The 17,046-nt window shown below is 42.4% G+C and overlaps 1 protein-coding gene across 10 annotated transcripts in view; it reads left to right on the top strand.

The window, feature by feature from the left end:
- Window positions 1–17,046, top strand: part of ptk2aa (protein tyrosine kinase 2aa) — a 54,070-nt gene that overhangs the window by 14,791 nt on the left and 22,233 nt on the right. For 2 of the 10 annotated variants that reach the window (XM_035620295.2, XM_035620290.2), the window contains exons 2-12: window positions 321–347; window positions 5,923–6,167; window positions 6,707–6,876; window positions 8,197–8,284; window positions 8,731–8,810; window positions 9,208–9,270; window positions 11,180–11,234; window positions 15,041–15,181; window positions 15,402–15,479; window positions 15,904–16,011; window positions 16,552–16,669. In XM_035620295.2, coding sequence (XP_035476188.1) covers window positions 5,967–6,167; window positions 6,707–6,876; window positions 8,197–8,284; window positions 8,731–8,810; window positions 9,208–9,270; window positions 11,180–11,234; window positions 15,041–15,181; window positions 15,402–15,479; window positions 15,904–16,011; window positions 16,552–16,669 — 1,102 coding nt within the window. In that variant the 5' untranslated portion in view covers window positions 321–347; window positions 5,923–5,966. Of the gene's footprint in view, window positions 1–320; window positions 348–3,636; window positions 4,563–5,922; window positions 6,168–6,706; window positions 6,877–8,196; window positions 8,285–8,730; window positions 8,811–9,207; window positions 9,271–11,179; window positions 11,235–15,040; window positions 15,182–15,401; window positions 15,480–15,903; window positions 16,012–16,551; window positions 16,670–17,046 lie in introns of those variants that run through there. The other 8 variants (XM_035620288.2, XM_035620287.2, XM_035620291.2 and 5 more) reach the window with 5 other exon arrangements.

The raw sequence follows: 17,046 nt of genomic DNA, 5'->3' as shown, positions 1-17,046 counted from the left end.
AAACTGAAGCAAACCTTTAGCCATCAGGGGTGAGGGTCATTTATGTAACAATGGGATATTGATTTTAGAAAACAAAAAATCCATCAATATCCTGTTGAAATGTCGACAGGGTATTGATTCCTAATTTGGTAAGTGTCAGGGATCTGACACTGGCATCCCCTCCACCATTCACGTGCAGCTACTGAAGCGTGAACACTTGCTGTGGGACCGAATAATAATAAACTCCACGTTACATATTTGTTCTGGTCGGATGATTTCTTAATGCAGTGACTCGTTATTAGACAAACCAGCTAACTCTCATTTCTATGTTTGTCTTTCAGATATTTCCAGGATTGTCTACTACACAGGTGAGTAGTTGACCGTGTGGACATCGAATGAAACTGTGGGTTTTATTCCTTAGAAGCTACAATAATGTGAATATAAATGTCCTAATTATCTCTACTAGCCAAGACATATTCACTTTGATGGTGATTTAGAAAAACTGTTGAAGTCCAAATCTCCGATCTTTTAGAAGGTTTTACCAACATTTGTTTTGCATGTTATAATGCATAAAAAACTTTATTAAACCTTCACGTGTGTAAGATGGGCCTTGCACACATTCCAACAAGCTGCCCAGTTCGACCATATGGAGGACAGAATTCAAATGAAAGTTTTATTCAGGCCATAATTAAATGTTAAACATCCCCAGCCTGAGCTGTTGGCCGTCAGGCAGAGCAGGTGGCGGTGAAATGCCTTGCTTCAGGGCACCTCAGTGATGGTAACCTCATTCTTCTCCTGTGAGATGATAAAACAAAGTTCACTCAGGAGCTGTTCTGGCACTTTTTGGGCAAATTTGACGTCGGATGGATGAATGGATGGAAAGAATGTTAGCTAATTCACTTAGGTGAAGCCGACATGATGGACGGTAGTGCAACTGCACAGGAGCTGTTGGTCAGATGTCTTGGGGTAATTGAGTAAACTTCTCTAGTTACCTGTATGATACGTCTGTGGATCCAGCTGCCCGTCTCTCTGCTTTGTGGACATCATGAAAGAAGCACCATGTTGTCTGCGTATGGCAAGAGACATATTTGAGATAAGTCAGCGGGAGAAAACGTACAGTGGGACTTTCTATCTGTGTCTCATTAGAGGAGACATGGATTGGGAACAGGGTGGGCATTACTCTAGTTGAGAGTTAGTGTGTGTGACTGATTGTAAATTTCACACTGTGCATTTCAGAAACAAAACATGTTCCTGTGAAGACAGTTCTGAGTCTTGGTTTATAACGTCAGGGTGAAAATTAGTTCTTTCCCCCTTTGTGTTACTGAGATGAATAAAGCAGGGGGGCATATTATTCATGTCTCATGGCACCATGCCCAGAACGCATGGCTTGCTGGCCACTTGCATCAGATGAATTAAGTTGCCGGTGTCCTACAAGCAATCCCTGTTAATCTTTTTGATCCAAAAGTCTGAAAGTTCACACCACAAGTTAACAGCATGTCAAGAGCTAAATGAGTATTTCATTTTTTGCTTCCTCCAACTATAAATTCCTCAGCTGTCTTCCTCCTTTGTCAGCAAACTGTATCGTCCACTGTACACGTGTTTCACAATACCTGTTGCCAGCTGCAAGGAAGCAAGGACAATGGTGACAGGATGTTTCATGGGTAATACCAGTGTGTGTTTTTTGGTTTTCTTCTTACTTCCGCTAAGGAGGTTATGTTGTCGCCCCGGTCTGTCTGTTTGTTCTTGATCTTCATGAAAAAAATCTGGCATATTTAGGGGACTGAAGTCTATGAGTGTGTGCATGTTGGTGCTGCTTGATTAAATTTTTTTAACGGGACTGTTGGGCCTTGGCGGAGGTATGTGCTCTACAATGTGCCATTTGTAGTTTAAGCTTCTGTTTTCAGTAGTCTTGGGGCAGAGGCTCTAAATGTCAGTGGTTATCTTCTTTACCTTTGATTTGCAAGTATAAGAAAACTCACGAAATTCATATTTTGACATTTAGTCCTGTAACGGCCAGCAGCAAAGGAATAATTATAGACGTGTGAAGAGCAATGTAGATTACAAAGAGGGGGGAAAAAATGTAGCATTTGTAAGATAAAGTACATCTGAAATTCAAATAGTCCTTTGGAACTAAATTTCACGGCAAGAATCCGAAAAGACAGAGTGTTTTCACTGATAAAACATATGCATCAAAGTAGCCATTACAGTTCAGAGGGTTTCCTGCACTTTTCAGATTTCATGTGAATTTAGCAGAATGTGTTCAGTGTTTTCTTCCCCTGATAAAATAATAATGTTCGCAAACTAGATAGAAATAGATAAAGAGACTTTGGCTCGGTCCCAGAAGAGCGCTTCCTATTCATCGCAACATCCGGCCTTCTGACAAAAGGCCTCAATAGTACACACACACACACACACACACACACACACACACACACACACACACACACACACTAACAAACCCCCCCCCCTGCTCCCCCAGATTTTTCATGACAATGGCCTGTGCCTCAGCTGGAGAACGAATTATAGAAAACGTATACGTGCACACTTACAACGTACACAACACACTGTACTCGGCACGCTTCTCTGGGAAACGATGGAACACCAGGAAAATCCTGTGACTTGGACGTGTGAGTCGGGGAAATTTTTGGTGTGCGAGTGTGAAGAATTAAGCGGTTTCCGGACATGAACTCCGGAAAATGTCCAAAACATTGGGTCCGGACGTGACGATGATTCTGCAGCGGAAAGCCGCGTTTTTGTTTACAGTCATCAGCACGCTGCGAATTATCCTGCTGTATTATCACACGGGTTATCTCTCTCATGTCCAGACTGCAGCTTTAGATTTTACTTGTGGTGGCAGCTGAGCGGGTGGTGGGGTATGGTGCAGCGTTACCTGGTCGACGCTTCTAAAACATCCCAGGGGTGTCCACGTCTTCTAAAGTAACATCGGAGAACGGCCATCTCTCTATGGATTATCAGCGGACCCTTCTCATGATAGCAGAACGAACAGGTATGGGAGGGGGCGAGAAGGGGAGATAGTTTATCGCTGCAATCGCAGACTGACAGAACCAACAAAAAGTCCCTTTTCTGGCTGTTGATATTGCTGCAGGTGATCCGTCCGAGTATCAGTACCGTTCAGTATCTTCACGCTGGTGTCTGTTCCGTCAGTTCTTCCCCTCGAGGATGTGTTCAGCCGCACAAATGTCCGTTTGACTGACGGCGGCCGGCATCTGGCGCGCAGCGACACTCAACAGTGATCGCTGCCACTTGCTCGTAGGGATGCACTGCAGGCATGTTGCCCCCGGAGACGAGCTCCCGGCCAGCCACGTGAGCGCACCTCGAGCTCTATGAGGCATACGGAGGAAAAGAGCTCGACCCAGCGTGTGTTACGTGCAAGTATGATCGGTTGAGACCTCGTGGTTTGGACTTGGATCGGTTTGTGTATTCGTAGCAGCTGTTAGTTTACATGCAGGGCACAGGCAGGAAAATGTCTGCGTTGGCAAAAAAACCAACAAAAAAACGTCTCTCCTCTCCTCTAACAGAGGTGGGAGGGGTTTTGCGATGAATGGAAGAGACTGGATTAGCATATTAATAGTTTCTGGCTCCTCCTGCTCTTCCAGCAGCCCTCTCTCAAGCTTCCCTTTTCCCACTCAACTTTCTGTCACTCGTGCTGCTCTGTCCTCCTTTTCCTGTCATTCAACTTGAAACAATTGCTGCATTTCTCTCTCTCTCTCTCTCTGCCCCACTGTCTCTGTTTCCTTTGTTTCTCTGGCTCCCTCTTCTTCTCTAACTTTCTGTTTTCCAAGAGAAGACGACAACTTTCTTTTTGTTTCTCACTGGCCCACAGTAATTGTCCGCTCTTTCTTTGGCTTTTGAACTTCTTCGCCGGAGGAGCCGTCTTCTCACCGCCGAGTCCTCTCCTGAGCGACAGCCGCCTCGCGCTTCCACGGCAACTGTGTAACTACAGAGTGCAGGCATGGGGCAGAAATCGGGAGAAAGACAAACAGCGTTGTCATCGGAGAGGGGCCACTGAGGAGTGATTCCGAAAGTGGACAGAAACAGAGGAGGAGAGAAGTTCGAGGACCGGACCAAACTTTACATCTCTGGGGAATTTTTCTCGTCCTGTGCAACGGTGGATAGCAAGAAGAGATAGAGAAGACTAAACTCGCCGGAGGATGGAAATCTTTAGCTTTTTCCCCTGGTTTGTTTTCTGTAGCAGCTTATTTACAAAGTGTCAACAGACTTGAAAATTGCCCTTTCTGCCTCTGGAAAGAACTGCTGGCTTAAGAAGCTGTTGACAAAAGTTGGCGACAAAGATTTCTGCCTTGTGAACGGAGTGTGTTTGTCTGTGCAGTGTGTGTGTGTGTGTGTGTGTTAGCGTCATCTTGCACTTGTGTCCGGACCTCGCTGTGTTTATTTATGTAACTTTTGCACACGAGACGTTTGCTGCGTGTGTGTGATGCGCGGTCGGGAAGCCGCGAGCCTTCTATCTGTCCTCGGCACGGACAGACACGGGGAGGGACAGACATGTGGCGTTTCCATGGCGACGAGTGGCTGTAGCCCCTTCCCCATGTGTTGGGACAGAGGTATGAATGAAATCTCCCCTTTGCACACACAGAAAACACAGAGTGACATCTGACTCCATGGGAACTGAGTTGGTGTATGGCCAAGGCTGCCATTACTCCACAGACGTGTGTGTGTGTGTGTGTGTGTGTGTGTGTGTGTGTGTCTCAGGTGTAATTACCTGCTTGAACATATCAATTTTCCTTTAATGGAGTAGAGAGGAGAAACACAGGAAGCTAAAGAGTGAAAAAAAGATCTTAGTGTCTTTCTCTACACAGTGTCATGATTACAGCAGCTCATATACACACAAAAAAAACACACTCACACACCGTGTCTCTCACACTCCCAGTTAGTTCGTGTTGGCCATTCCTAGACGAAGTTGCCATGACTTTCCAGGAAGTGTGTCAATGTCAGGGATTCTCATTCAGGAAGAACGTCAGCCTGAGGTGCATTGTTCGTCCTTCTGTTCCAGCCACGAATGCTCACACACTGAGCCTTGACCTGGACCGCACCGCTGTCTTTTTTCATTTCTCTCCCTGCGTGGCTTAATTTTTTTCTTTTTTCTTTTCATCTTGCCAAAGCATATCACATAAGAATCGTTCTCCTCAAGTATAAAAAGAGCCGTGACATTGCAAGAGCGTCGACCTGTAGCCAAACAGCAGAGCGGAGAAGACAACACTGTTTTATGGCGTCAGTTGTGTAACCGTGCGAGCTAGAGCTGAAGTAATTAGTTGAGCGACTGAGAATTCATTTGCTACTGTTTTGATAGTTAGTTAATCACACTTCAATTTGGGGTCTTAGAAATTGGGACGAGTGTCCAGTGCAGAATCCTGTCAGATGAAGTTATATGATTATATACAAGTGGATATTCTCATATTTCTGTAATTGTTCATGTTTAGGCTCTGTGTCTTTTTATTTAAAGTTAGTTTGGTAAACTTTGCATTTATAAGATCAATGTCTTAATCATATATCCAACTTTTTCTTAGCTACATATTTTAAACCTCTCTGCCCTCGAGTTGAAATGATCAGTTGTGGAATCTAGTCAAGAATCTTAGTCAACTCTAATGGGCCTTTTTTTTTAACAAACTTTAGGCAAGGCCTGCCTCTGCTCTCATGCTGACTAGTTTTCACAAATTATTTATTGTTTTTTATTGTTCTGAAGATAATTATACTATCGACCAGCCTCACACCAGCTTGTTATCTTGCACATGTGACTAGTTACTGCTGAAGCTCCCAGTGTTTAGAAGTCACGCTGGCTGTAAATCACTGGACTAGTTGAGCGGTTAAGTGAGTTCAAGAATCTCCTTCACTTTCGTCTCATTCCCCATTTATCTCTTCATTCTTCTTAATTCCTCTCAACGATCTGCTTCCTCTCCTCTTCAGAATATGACAGACACTTAGCAGCTGCAGTGTCAGCAAGGAAAACCATGGCGACGGCCTACCTGGACCCCAACCTGAATCACACCCTCCTCGGAGGGGCCAAATCACGGCTGAGTGCAGGGGGGTCGGACCGAACCATCGCCGGCTCCGTGGACCGGGTTCTCAAAGTCTTCCATCACTTTGAGACCAACACTGAGAACAGCTGCTGGTCGTCCAACATCAGATATGGAGACGCAACTGATGTCCGGGTAAGAAGAGACACACACCTAATGTATGTGCAAAAATATCAGAGACACCTTATACATAGATGGAATTCATGACAGCTTTGATATCAGATTCACTCCCATTGACGCAAAAACTACGTAGCGCTTCTCAAACTTCTGTGGTCATACAGAATACGTCACTGCAAATATCCCTCTCCTCTCCTCTCCATCACTCTCTCCATCAGTATCTAGGTCAGACCCCCCAGCGTTTTACATGGCAACACACATGGTTCTGTGAGCATTATGGGCAGTGTGTGTGTCTGTCGACTTGTTTGGGTGTTGATGTAATGTTAAATTAAATGACACGCACACGCGTGTGCTGACAAATGCCCTTGATGACCTGATACAAAATGCCAGACATATACTTTCGCACATTTGGCACACTGACTTCTTGGTAAATGTTTCCGTTCACTGGGCATCGGAATTTCGCCCAGTTCAGTCTGAAGCACCAGCGCTCAGTGCAGAATGTATATTTTTACTTTCATTTTACTGTCACAATAAAATGGTTCACTCTTTGTATCCAGGGAATCATCCAGAAAATTCTGGACATCCACAAAGTGCGCTGGACGTCCTGCTTCGGCCTGCGCCTCAGCAACAGCCAGTGCGGAGACCAGGTGCACTGGCTCCACCCTGACATGGGTGTTTCCCCCGTCAGAGAGAAATTCGAACAGGCACGACCAAACGAGGAGTGGAGGTAAGAGAAGACGAACGTGTGTGTGTGTGTGTGTGTGTGTGTGTGTGTGTGTGTGTGTGTGTGTGTGTGTGTGTGTGTGTGTGTGTGTGTGTGTGTGTGTGTGTGTGTGTGTGTGTGTGTGTGTGTGTGTGTGTGTGTGTGTGTGTGTGTGTGTGTGTGTGTGTGTGTTTGTTAACACTGAGGATTTCCTGAAGCGTGAATGCCGCATTCAGTGCAGCAAATCGTACTGTGGTTGTAAGGCAGGGCAGCCAATAGGGACGACAGAGAAAGAATTAAGATAATAGATAATTCTAAGTATTAATGATATTAACAACTGATGGCCTGAGGGAAGTCTAACCATCTAAAAACATTCGAATTCGATGCCCGGTTACAAATGCTCAAATGAAAAGATGAATTACATTTGAGTTTTGCCTGCTTCCTGACCTTTCGATCTTTTTGATTATTTGTCACTGTGTGCGGCCAAACCTGCTTTTCCTCGGGAATTAGTCAAGATTTCTAACCAAAAGAAAGTTGATATCCGGTGTGCTAGATGAGCTTGAGACGCTTTAGAGAGCAAAGGTTCACCTAAGATCCCGAGGCAGGTGTTGTTTGTCCTTGACAAGCATCGTTTTGAGAAAAGCTGTGATCTTAAACTCTACAAATATCTCCCTGCCTCGGTTAGACATGACTTATCTGGCCTTGTAAATTCTGTTTCCCCAAACACCAGCCTGTCCTATTGTATACCACAGTAGCAGCAGTGATTTATTCCAAACAGCGCCATGCGGAGTAGTGTGACCCGTCTGTGGTGTGGTGATGGGAGGGGCTCGCGTGTGGTGTGGTCGCGTTGGTTTGGCAATTCGGATGTTAATGCACACTGGTATATATTGCCTCTATTGCCTCGCTGCTAACGCTATTGTGAGCTGGAGAGAGAGAACCAGATGTCTGCTTTGTCAAACCAAGTCAATATCTCTCTGTCTCTCCTCTGCTGATCTTTCATTCAGTTCACTCATTTGCATTCTTGCATATATTTTTTTTCTTGTCCTCCTCACTGTCTGTCTCTCTCCGCTCTTCTTCATTGACCTCGCTCGCAGTAGCTCACTGTTAAATGTGCTTTTTCATTATCATCTAAACTGGAGAATGTATTATTTAATACATTAAGTAGTGTGTTGAGTATTTAAATTCAAGCTGGTAGCTCAGGCTATAATCTACCAATCATACCAAGAAGAATATTTGCCAAATTCTACATTTTTTAAGTCGATTCATTCCATTGTTTTGACCACATAAAAATAAAACTTAAGCTCTGCATAACATTCACTCTCCCCTTCTTCTTTTCCACTCTAGGTATGAATTAAGGATCCGGTATCTTCCCAAGGGCTTCATGCAGCAGTTTACAGAAGACAAACCTACACTCAACTACTTCTACCACCAGGTACCAACACACGGCGCCTTTCCACCAGCAGGTAACTGGTTCTTGAACCAGTTCTGTTCAGAGTTATTTGAGTTATGTTCAACACAATTGGTTTGTAAAAAAAACAGCCACTGAGGAACCAGCTAATTGTTGGAGTCAGTGCCGAACAAACTTTTCAGTTTCTCACACAAGTTTTTACTTGGCCAAAACGCTCTGAATGGTTCAAAGTTCGGTGCGTGAACCAGAACGGAGCCTGTTCCCTGTTGATGGAGAAGCACTAACAGACACACAAACAGATTTCCTGTTCTGCCAGCAAGCAGCACTGAGACATATGGCCCTGCAGGAAGACTGTCTGTGCTAGCCTGTGGGTGATCTCGGTCAGTAGGACTTTGTGTGTGTATTTGTGTGAGAGCCTTTGGTTTCTTGGAGGAATAAATGTTTTAGTAAATGTATTTGGTGTCTTCCAGGTGAAGAATGACTACATGACAGAAATCGGGGATAAATTAGAACAAGATGTTGCTCTCAAACTGGGCTGTCTAGAAATTAGGTAAGACATGACGTTACTTTTTTGTCCATCTCTGGATGTGTTAGTTTCTATATTCTTTTCATCTGAAAAGCTAAAAGGTTTCATCCCACCACATATTTGTTTGTCAAACCGAAACCATCTTTAATTTGGTATTTTTTTGTATTTAAAGAGAACTTGCAATTAAAGGGACTGTTTGAGTTGCTTACTTCACAGGGGGAGTTGGTTTTGTATGAAACAATCTGTGTTTACCCTAGTTTCATTGTAGTGTGTCTTCTGTGCAGAGTACAATCAGGGATTACAATTAAAACTTGAAACTTTCAACCAAATAAATCTGTAATATCCTTGTAATGTGTGTGTTTGTGCAGTGAATGGAGCTGACCTTGTTCTCTCTCTGTGTCTCACTGGTTTTCATTTCCAGGAGGTTCTTCAAAGAGATGAGAGGAAACGCCCTGGATAAGAAATCCAACTATGAACTACTGGAGTAAGTATTTCCTTCATGAGCAAAGTGCTGCAGAAGCACACACCAAATGTGGCTCCTCACTTTTTTTCAGTCAAAAACTCTGCCAGAAAAATAAGTTAACATCTCATCTTTTGGTACAGTGTCTTGCTGTTCATAGAAAAGAGGGGCTTCTAAAATCTGAGAGTTGTTCTGATTTGTTGCAGTCAAACTGTGATTTGAAAGTCTACAGTCGAGCTACAGTATTCATTTTCAACACTGCCCAAATCTCGATTTTTTCGATTCTGCATTCCTCCAAATGTCCACCCAAGTTTAATAATCATTGACCGGCTGCTCTGTTGTGATTGCGTCATGTGTCGATCCGCTAACAGTTCCCTGATAGATGGCGGTCGATGAAGAACATTAACAAACTCAGGCCCTAGCTCGGCTCGGCTCTGATGTGGTCCGATCCTAATGAGCTGAAAGTCTTTCTTTATGTCCATCCGCCTAACGAGCTCTGCAATGAACCGAGAAGAATGCTCACTGTCTCTCCATTGAGATCGCTTTGTCTCTCTGTTTCATCCACTGTCTGTCCGTCTCCCTTCTCGATGCTGTCATCTTGTTTTGTGTCACTGCCTTGCTGCATCTCCTGCTGATCAGAGAAAGACGTTGTGTCATGTATATTATGAACCAAGTGAGAAAATGTGCTGTTGGGGGTTTTCGTTCATCAAATTTGATATGCTGGCCTTTGTTGATTATCCGTGGATGCTCTATAAATTTTAGCGTATAGCGTCTCACACCCAGCGTTGGCCCTTAAAAAAACCCACTTGTTTCTTAATTTTAAATCTGTTATGTCTCAATTATTTCTTTAACCTTTTATTTTTCCAAAAGCAAAAGTTTTTTATGAGTGCATAATTTCCCAATAGTTCCCTTATCATTCCCCGGAAAGGGCTTTATAGTTTGGGAACTACTTAAAGGGAAAACATGTCCTTGAAATACACACAATTAAAATTAAAATTAAATATTTATCACTGGATACTTCCCTCTCTCTATGCGTGGGATGTTTGCCTGTTCACTCTGTAGGTTATGTCAACAGTAAAACGATATTAATAAACTGAAAATGTGTTTGCTACCGAAACTGGTGCCAAATTATGCAATTTTCTTTTGCAGGAAACATCTTTTGGAAATTATTCAGAAATGGCAAAACTCTAAACCAACCACTAAAACTTGACCAATAAAAAATGTTCTCTATGCATACAGTGTGTATTGATATTGTATATTCCCTATAATTAGGCCAGTGATAGTTTTTCTTTGCTCTGCCACACTGTTTGTTTTAGGATCACAATTTGCTGACTACTTATTTCCTCTTATGCAGCCACAGAACACATGTTCCCATTGGCGATCAGCTGCGGTTGGCAGTCGTCTTTGTGGTTTATGAACTAATGTAAATCATTCGAATAAGTCGTCCTTTGTGCCGGTGCTCGTTTTCCCTGATGATGATAGTAATAGTATGAGACTGATATTTGGATGAACAGGGGGGGAGACAGGATGATGTAAGCCTCCCTATTTCTCTCCTTCTCCCCCCGTACTTGTCTTTTCTCCGGAGGAGTTTGAGTCATTAGCTAGCTTCCTGTTTTATCTCTGTTCATCTTTCTTTGTCTCCCTCCTTCCCTTCCTCTCTCCATCTCTCCATTTCTGTTTTTCATCAGCCCCGTCTCTTAGGAAAAGATGAGTAGTGCCCTGACTTAGTCCCAGCTTTCTGTTTCTGCACTCTGCTGCTTGTGTTCAGTCGCACGTCTGCCTCAGTGTATCCATCTGTGGCTGTTGATGGTAATTTTCTCAGCTGAGGAAAAAAAAAAAAGAAGCTGCGGAGATCACATACCGACAATTAAGATCCCTCAGTTTAATTACAGTATGTTAAACATTCTTTATCTCTCTCTCTGTCTCTTTACAGGAAAGACGTTGGTTTGAGGCGCTTTTTCCCAAAAGACCTGTTGGATTCAGTCAAGGTGAGAATGATGAGTTTTGAACTTATAAGGCAATTTTTTTCAATCAGTAAATAGTGCTCCCTCCACAGTCTCAGCTACTATCATCATGCTTCATCTAACCCCACTGGAGTTGCTCATTCACCACAACAAACCAAAGTGTGTGGTTTTGTCGGCAGTTCCCTGGTATGAGTGACAGCTTCACTGAGCCAGCTTTTTAAATGTTTTACTTGATGAGTCGTTAGTCTCAGTCCCTCTGGCTCTCAAAGTTTGAAGCCGTCAGAGACTACGCAGGTTTGAAATAAATTCTTGGCCAGTTTAGATGAATAGAGATGAGTAAGAGAATGAATAGGAAAATAATACACTATTGCAAAAAAAACCCTACTATATAAAAATGAGTGCGATGGTTGTAGTTTTCATTTTCCCTGTTCTGCAAGCTTCACCCTAAAAGGAACTGTTTGACATTTTCAGAAATACTCACATATGCTTTCTGATATGATAGAAATAATCTTCTCTTATTCTATTTTATTATTTTATAAAGATCTGTGGAATCGGTCGAGGATTGTTTTAAATGCACAGAATCTGCACAGCCTTTGATTTAAATGTAATTTCCTCAGTTGATCTTTAATATGAATAAATATTAAGGGTTTGTGCTGAAATGTGATTAGCCCTGATTAATAGCTAATCTTTAGCGCCCAGCATTTATAGTTTTACTCACATTGATCAACAGACATGTTAAATAACATTAGTCTGATTCTTATTTTTGGTTGAACGTGCTTGTATTGGCTGGGTGTGCTTGTGTAATGATCAGTGTATGTCAGTGATAAATTTACGGCACGTGTTTAGGGGAAGGGTGTGTGTGGGTGTGTGTGTGTTTCTGTGCATGAATGAAAGGCCTGGTGACCCGAAAAGGTCTTGATGTCAGCAGGCGGGCAGACAGATGCTCTGCAGAGGGAGAGAAACTGGGTGCGACCCCCAGGTCATGTTTAAACCCACTTTCCCTTTGCAACAATGGGGAGGGAGGGGGAGGCGACAATGTGCGTCTTCCACAGAACCACACCCCCCTGCCTCCCCCCCCAAGCCCTGCTGACTCCCTCCTCATCAGCTGCCCATCTACGCATTTCCTCTCCTTCTTTCATTTCTCTTTTTTTCCATTTGCTCCCCCTTTTCTTTCCCTCACCGAAGCCTGTTTTATAAGCCATGAAGACTCACACAGTGGCACAAAACACACGTGCTGTCAAACGTGACTTCATGATTGAAGTCACGACTGATTTTTCTTATGCATGGAATATTTTTTGATTTGTTCTATAAAGATCATTTAGATATATATTATAGTGTATGACATACACGTCCAAAATTATTTTAAGTACACAAAGATAAAGGGTGGAAGAATACATTGTCACTTGATTGATTGATTGATTATTTTTGTCATCTGTATTCACCAGAGGTAAGAATATGACAGTAAACATGTTGAAAAATTTTTCCACACCCAACAATTGACAAGAGTCAAGAAAACAATTGACCGATCAATCACTAATTAAAACGATCAATATTTGCAGTCCTCAGGAAGTGGTTGTTTTTTCATTGATTATTTTTGTATTATCATTTATCTTATCATAAACTGTGTACTATCAGTTTAAAGCAGTTGTAGTGATGTTGAGCAAATGATGAAGTTTGACACATCTGCTGCTCTTTCTGTGGCAAACATACAGGTCGGAGTTAATGTGTGTGTGACAGAGAGAGTGAGAGAGGGCGAGAGAGCACAGCTGTCATTTACGTTTCACTCTGGTGAAAGAGAAGGGTAGTCATTTAATGGGATTATTCTCCCTCAATGGACTCTACTTCACACACACACACACACACACACACACACACACACACACACACACACACACACACACACACACACACACACACACACACACAGCAGAGCAGATGGCTGTGGTAGTAAAACAGTGACTGATGTTCGCTGTTATAAAGAGCAGAGTCTGTTCATTCATATAGACAGGCTGGACACCAGGTTTAGTTAAACTGACCTTTAGTTGCCTGGGAGATGTGAGTTTGATCCACCTGCTCCAGCCTTGAGTTAAGGAGTCCGCTCCTCTCGTCAGAGCAACAGTACAGTCGGTTACTTTCACACTTTGTGAAAGCAAAAAACAAAACAGGACTTATCTCACAGCAGACATGTTGACCTGACATAGTAGGACATGCACAGGTGTTCCTGGTTACATTAACAATCATTCTATTCAAGACCTGTGTCAAAATTTCTCCTGTGAAAAAGGTCTATACTGTTTGATGACTAGTCTGCCATGATATTTATTGTAAAATTTATATAAATATGTATTAGTTATTTGGAAGTTAACCGTTTATTTCAACAATGAAGAAATATTTATAATATATTGACTTAATATTAAATTCATCGGTGTTTAAATTCACTTAGGAATGAAAAACAAAACAAGGATCATTAGTTGGTTGGATGATCAGACATATTAGTGTCTGCCTTAATGTTTGACGACGTGCGCCAATGTTAAAAACCTTTATTTACTTTGCATAATAGATGTGCATTTATGTTTACGTTTTACGTTTAAAAACTACATGTATATTATCATAATTCAAGTTCCATATATTTCAATGGTTTTTGTTTTCTTTTTAGTTATCGTTATTTATAATAACGTTTTAAAAGTAGTTAAACCAGGAGAAGACAACATATGACACATTGTCGTCTTCCACTATACTGCACGAGAGGCATAAAGACAACTTGGTGAAACAAAACTAGGACCAAAAGTCCAAATTGCTTCCATGCACTGGTAAAAATCACAGCAAGAAAGGAAACACAGAGATGTAACATGCACGCACGTACAAACACACACACACACACACACACACACACACACACACACACACACACACACACATACACACACATACACCATTCTTCAGCTATAAACAGATTTTTAGCAAAAATGTATTCAAAAATATAGTGTGACTGCAGAGTGGTCGAGCCAGGCTACTGTAAATCTGCACGTTGTTTTTTTTTTAAAGCCTGATCTGTAATGCTCTAAATCCCCTCTAATCTATCTTAATCTATATATGAAGAGTTATTTATAGCTTTGGGTTGTCTGTACAGTGTGTGTGCTTGTGTGAATGTGTGTCGCAATATGTAGGCATGTGGGTTTTGGATCCATACTGTCACCTTTGTATGTTTTAATGTCCCTAATACCGCATATCTGTGCATGGATATATGTGAATATACTGTGCTTACATATGCATGTGTGTATGTATCCTTAAGTGTTGAAGTTTAGAGAGGATTGTAAATGGCTGTATTAATGTTCCTAGATGGATTTTTATTTCCCATCTGTCTCCTCTGTGGGGACATAACAAACCTGAATAAATCTGGTGTCAACGTGTGACGGTAGTTCCTGCAGGAAAATGCAAGCTGTCGCCCTGTAAGAGCACTTTGTGTGTCGCATAGTGAGATCAAAGTTACTGTGTAGCTGAATGGAAAGACTCTTAAATGTTTAATTGAGTGGCAACTAACAGCACCATTGTGTCTCTGTTGAGATATTGATCTGAACTGAGAGTGCCCCTACGCTGGAGTGCCGAAGTCAATTTGATTGGTACTAGAGTGGACTAATAGTCAATCAATGTCTCCCTCTCTTAGAGCCTCCGTCACTCTGTGCGAACACACGAAAACAGACATGAAAACACACGCATACGAACACACACACACATACATACATTTTTTTATGCATTTTCTTCTCCCAGTTGTAGTATTTGCTGCTGTATACGATTTAGATAAAGTTACTCTTTCTGTCTCGTCATCTCTTCAGGCTAAAACTCTTCGTAAGTTGATCCAGCAGACCTTCAAGCAGGTGGCCAATCTCAACGACGAGCAGTGCATCCTGAAGTTCTTGGAGATACTTGCGCCGGTCTACCGCTACGACAAGGAGTGCTTCAAATGTGCCCTTGGTGTAGGTTTATTCCCAAACTTGCCTCCACTGCACTTGTGTCCCCATGTGGTCCGACAGCTCTGTTAGTTGTGTTAGGTCGACCCCTGTTGGTAGCATCTTGTCACTGCATGTATCAGGGTTTGACACTGTCCCACACATAATCTTAATGAGTTGAATGAAAATTTCTCTTGCCTCGTAATTCTCCCAGCACCTTTTTCAACCTCCTTCTCCCTTTTAACAGTCCAGCTGGGTGATTCAGGTGGAGTTGGCCATCGGGCCAGAGGAAGGGATCAGCTACCTCACTGACAAGGGATCCACAGTGAGTTTTTCTTCAAGGAACATGCTGTAAAGCATAAGCATCATAGATCACAAATGATAATGTTCTGTGAAAAAAGAGATTAGATAAGATGGTGGCCCTCATGGTTGCAGCAGGCTTCTCCTTATCAGGACTTCTCATATTTGTCAGAGTGTATGTCTACGTCTGTGAGCAACAGCTCAAGTAAATATGTATACAGTCTGCAGCTCCAGAAAACCCCCCAAAAAAACCTGATTCTGTATCGAAATGTTATCCAAACAAAGTGTTTTCCAGGTCGCAGAAGCATTCATTTGAAGTGAAGGTACAGACTTGACTCCTGATATTAAAATAGCCCCGCAGTCATTTGATTATGGATTAATAGGATTAGGATTTGCATATTTAACTTGATTTAATTTCTAATCCTTCTGCGTTGTCTTTTTGTCCCCAGCCTACGCACCTGGCTAACTTTAACCAAGTTCAGTCCATCCAATACTCATCTATGGAGGAGAAGGACAGGAAAGGCATGTTACAGCTCCATGTAGCCGGAGCTGCTGAGGTACTACAGGCCTGTCTGTCTGTCTGTCTGTCTGTCTGTCTCTACATGCAGCATATGGATTTAGGTACTGACCTGATCTCTCTCTCTCTGGAGACATTTGTACTGATATTTTGCAGACTTTATGACCACTCAGGCCTCTCGTGGACTCAACAACCTGAATCTGTGCCCATCATGGCGCATAGCTCTGTTACTCAGCCCTCTCTGTATGTGAGACAGATGGACACAGGGATTAGCTAGTAGATTTCCATGTATAGATTACATATAATGATTCTAATCACAGAGGGAGAGTTTCACCCACTATCACCCACTGCCGCACGAGTGGAATCTTTCTGTTCCATTGACATTTATAGTATTGGATTTATGTACACACCTTCTGAGAGAGCAGAGTTTTCCCCTGATATAAGGAGCAGCTGGAAACCCCCACTGTGCTGTTAAACGTAAGAGTATGAATGTGTCTTTGTAGATAATGGCTCTTTGTAACAGGCCACCACTGTGTGTGTGTGTGTGTGTGTGTGTGTGTGTGTGTGTGCGTGTGCGCAGCCTCTCACAGTTACAACAGCATCGCTGACCATGGCGGAAAACTTGGCTGACTTGATTGACGGTTACTGTCGACTCGTCTCCATGGAAACTCATTCCTTCATCGTCCGATATCAGAAAGGTATGAGGCTGCAGGTTCTGCCGTTTTGTCCAGTTCCGCAGTATCTTGAAAAAGTACTACAGATAAACATGATTTAACTACTTGGACACTGTGCAACCTGTACGATAGGAGCAAAAAAGGAGCTCTGCCATTATCTAGTGCCAAGATTGTAAAGCACTTTGGCTCAGTGCCTGCTTTTTTAAAGTTCTACATAAATAATCAACATTTGTCATATGTAACATATGTAATAAAATTGATAATATAATTAGAATAGTAATTATAATGATTGAGAGCATGTGACACTTTCAAAAGAATCACAATATGGCTAATTAATATAATGGCATGAATTTTATTTTTGCAAGTTTTTACAATGTTTCTAAACTGTCGACAGGGATTTA

This window comes from Scophthalmus maximus, chromosome 22 (genome assembly GCF_022379125.1).
Source record: "Scophthalmus maximus strain ysfricsl-2021 chromosome 22, ASM2237912v1, whole genome shotgun sequence".
In the NCBI taxonomy this organism is placed as follows: domain Eukaryota; kingdom Metazoa; phylum Chordata; class Actinopteri; order Pleuronectiformes; family Scophthalmidae; genus Scophthalmus; species Scophthalmus maximus.
The sequence above is the reverse complement of the archived record's forward strand: the minus strand, read 5'-3'. Positions and strand labels throughout refer to the sequence as shown.